At 60.4% G+C, this 2,485-nt stretch overlaps 1 protein-coding gene across 2 annotated transcripts in view; it reads left to right on the forward strand.

The window, feature by feature from the left end:
• Nucleotides 1-2,485, forward strand: part of SLC67A1 (solute carrier family 67 member 1) — a 33,638-nt gene that overhangs the window by 22,888 nt on the left and 8,265 nt on the right. For both annotated transcript variants that reach the window (XM_014590834.2, XM_027774390.1), the window contains 2 exons: nt 757-864; nt 1,954-2,054. In XM_014590834.2, the coding sequence (XP_014446320.1) occupies nt 757-864; nt 1,954-2,054 (209 nt within the window). The remainder of the gene's footprint in view (nt 1-756; nt 865-1,953; nt 2,055-2,485) is intronic.

Consider the following 2,485-nt stretch of genomic DNA (forward strand, 5'->3'; position numbering starts at 1 on the left):
AAGAGCGGGGTATGGTCATGGACAGTGGGAAGATCAGGGCTCCAAACAGGGGAGGACAAGAGAGCCCTGGGGAGAAGGGGCAGGAGGGCCCTCGGGGTGGGACAGGTTAGCAAGGTTCACGGTGTCCAGGATGATGTGGAGGAAGCACTTCCCAGCTCTGAGGGTTCATTGAGGGGTGGGGGTGGATGGCAGGCCCTTTGAGGAGAGGTTGGGGCTCCTCAGGAGTGGGGCTCCCCATGCTTCTCGACCCAATATTTGATCCAATAATGAGGGCCCCATCTGGGGCCGAGAAGCAGGAAGCTGTGATGGGAGGAGGCTGTGACCACTTTGTCAACTTCCCAACTCAGAGAGTAGAGAGGGAGGACCTGGGGGGGGGCCTGGCCCGGGAAGGAGGTGTGGGGAACAGGAGGAGGAGGGGCAGATGCCAGGGCCAACCAGGTTACCTAAGAGCAGAGCGTGCTGGTTTCCTGCGCACCTACAGGAATTCAGGGTCCCAGAGAATCCGGTGGGAGTGTCCTGAGCTGCCTGTGCCTGCCTACCCAGGGCTGTGGGGGGGCTTGAGTGTTGGAGCTACCGCTCCCATCAGCAAAGGACGCCAAAGCCAGAGGAAGAGCATCTGCCTGTGCACCCACAGCGGGCATCAGAGGGACTTGGGCAACAAGGCCTGCAGTCCTGGCCCCGTGCAACCAGGTCGAGGCCATGGGGGACCCTGGGGTGAGCATGTTCCCAGGTCTGATTGGTCTTTTGGGCACCCAGGTGGCCCCCAAACTGGTGTGTTCGACCTGAAGGCCATCACACGCCTGCTGCTGCAGCCGGACGTGCTGCCAGTGTTCCTCGTCAAGGTGGTCTCCAACTTCCCCTCAGGTGAGTTGAAACCACCCACCCCACAGATGCAGAGCGGGGTGCACTGAACGTTCCAGGCCTCAGGGACTGGCCTGTGGTCTGCTGCACACCTCTTCTGTCTGCCCGGAGTGCCGAGATGCAGCCCACTCTCCCCATTTCCTCTCTCCTGTCATGTATGTCCCAGAGAGGGAGCGGCTGCGGGCTCACAGGGATGTGATAGCATAAGCGAGGAAGGAGAAGGAAAAACAAGGGTCTTTCTCACCTCCTTCAGCCTCCTCCCCACGAGGCCCTTGTGAAGCCAAGGAAGGGGTCCCTGCATTCCAGAGAGAGGGCTTTGCTCAGAGCCCACCCACCCCTACTTTACAACCACACCCTGTTGGTGTCCCTGTCATCCAGTAAGTCCGGGAGTCCACAGAGCTGGAAAGCTCACCTGTCCCAGCCATCCAGATCCTGGGCAACCCTGGGGGCATTGCTGACCAGTCTAGTCCAGCCATGCTGTGCCCAGGAGTGACCTCTCTCAGAAGCCCTGTCTGGGGTCCTCTAGCTGGGAGACCACAGAAAGGACAGAGAATGCTGAGTGGAGACGCTTCAAAGGCACTCAGGTGCTAGAAAGTCAGTCCCTCCCCTAAGCAGAAAGTTTTGCCCCTCATGCAAAACTGCTTAAGTCCTGTGGCTGAGGGCGAGCAGAAGGGCTGCCCTGAGCCCAGGACTGGCCAACCCCTCGCCAGCGCCGATGGGCTCCACCCTCTGCCCCTCCCAGCCTTTAACCTGGCTCTTTCGGTTGCAGTAACGGAACCCAAGCCCCTAACTTGGGCAAAAGGGGCCTTTGAGGGCTCTTACAACACAAAGGGCCAAGGAGTGTCGTCCAACATGACCATGCCTGGCCCCCGCTCTGGCACCTTCAGCCCACAGTCTACAGCTTCGGTACCAAGGGCCCAACCAAATCCAGGGAAGTGTCTGGTTGGCCCAGCTGGTATCGCGTGCCCCTCCCTGAACCAGTCGCTGTGGCCAGTGCCCAGGATACCCTGACTAGCCAGGCAGGGGGCCCCACCTCGCTGAGACAGGAAGAAGTGGGCACTGCAGCGCCTCTGACCACCCGCCTCCACGCAGGGCTCTTCATGGTCATGTTCGCCATCATCAGCATGGACTTCTTCCAGCTGGAGGCTGCCCAGGCTGGCTACCTCACGTCCTACTTCGGGGTCCTCCAGATGGTGAGTTGGCAGGGGGTGGGGGATGGTCCCAGATGGGACAGGCCTCTCAGCCTGGCTGGCAGCACCCATGCTTCCACTCCAGCCTTCCTCCACTCCACCATCTGCATGGTGGGCTTCCGGCTCCCCTCCTGTGCCTCCCTCGCGGCTCTGCCATCCCCTCACTCTGGCTTACCCCTCTTTGTGACCTAGCTCCCATGCATGTGTCTGCACTCAGGCCACTGCACCCCCTAGACCCATGTACCCACAGACTGTCCACCCTACCATCTGCCTGGGGTCCTGTCTGAGATGGGGAGCGGTTGCCCAGTAAGGCTCATCCAGGTGGAGGCTGGTGAGTCTTTGGCTGACCACCCAGCAGGGAGCCCAGTGTGCGGATGGGATGGGAAGGAGCGCAGCCCCATTGGTGGGGCATGTATATTTTTTTTTTTTTTTTT

This window comes from Tupaia chinensis, unplaced genomic scaffold (genome assembly GCF_000334495.1).
Source record: "Tupaia chinensis unplaced genomic scaffold, TupChi_1.0 Scaffold000047_1, whole genome shotgun sequence".
Classification (NCBI taxonomy): Eukaryota; Metazoa; Chordata; class Mammalia; order Scandentia; family Tupaiidae; genus Tupaia; species Tupaia belangeri.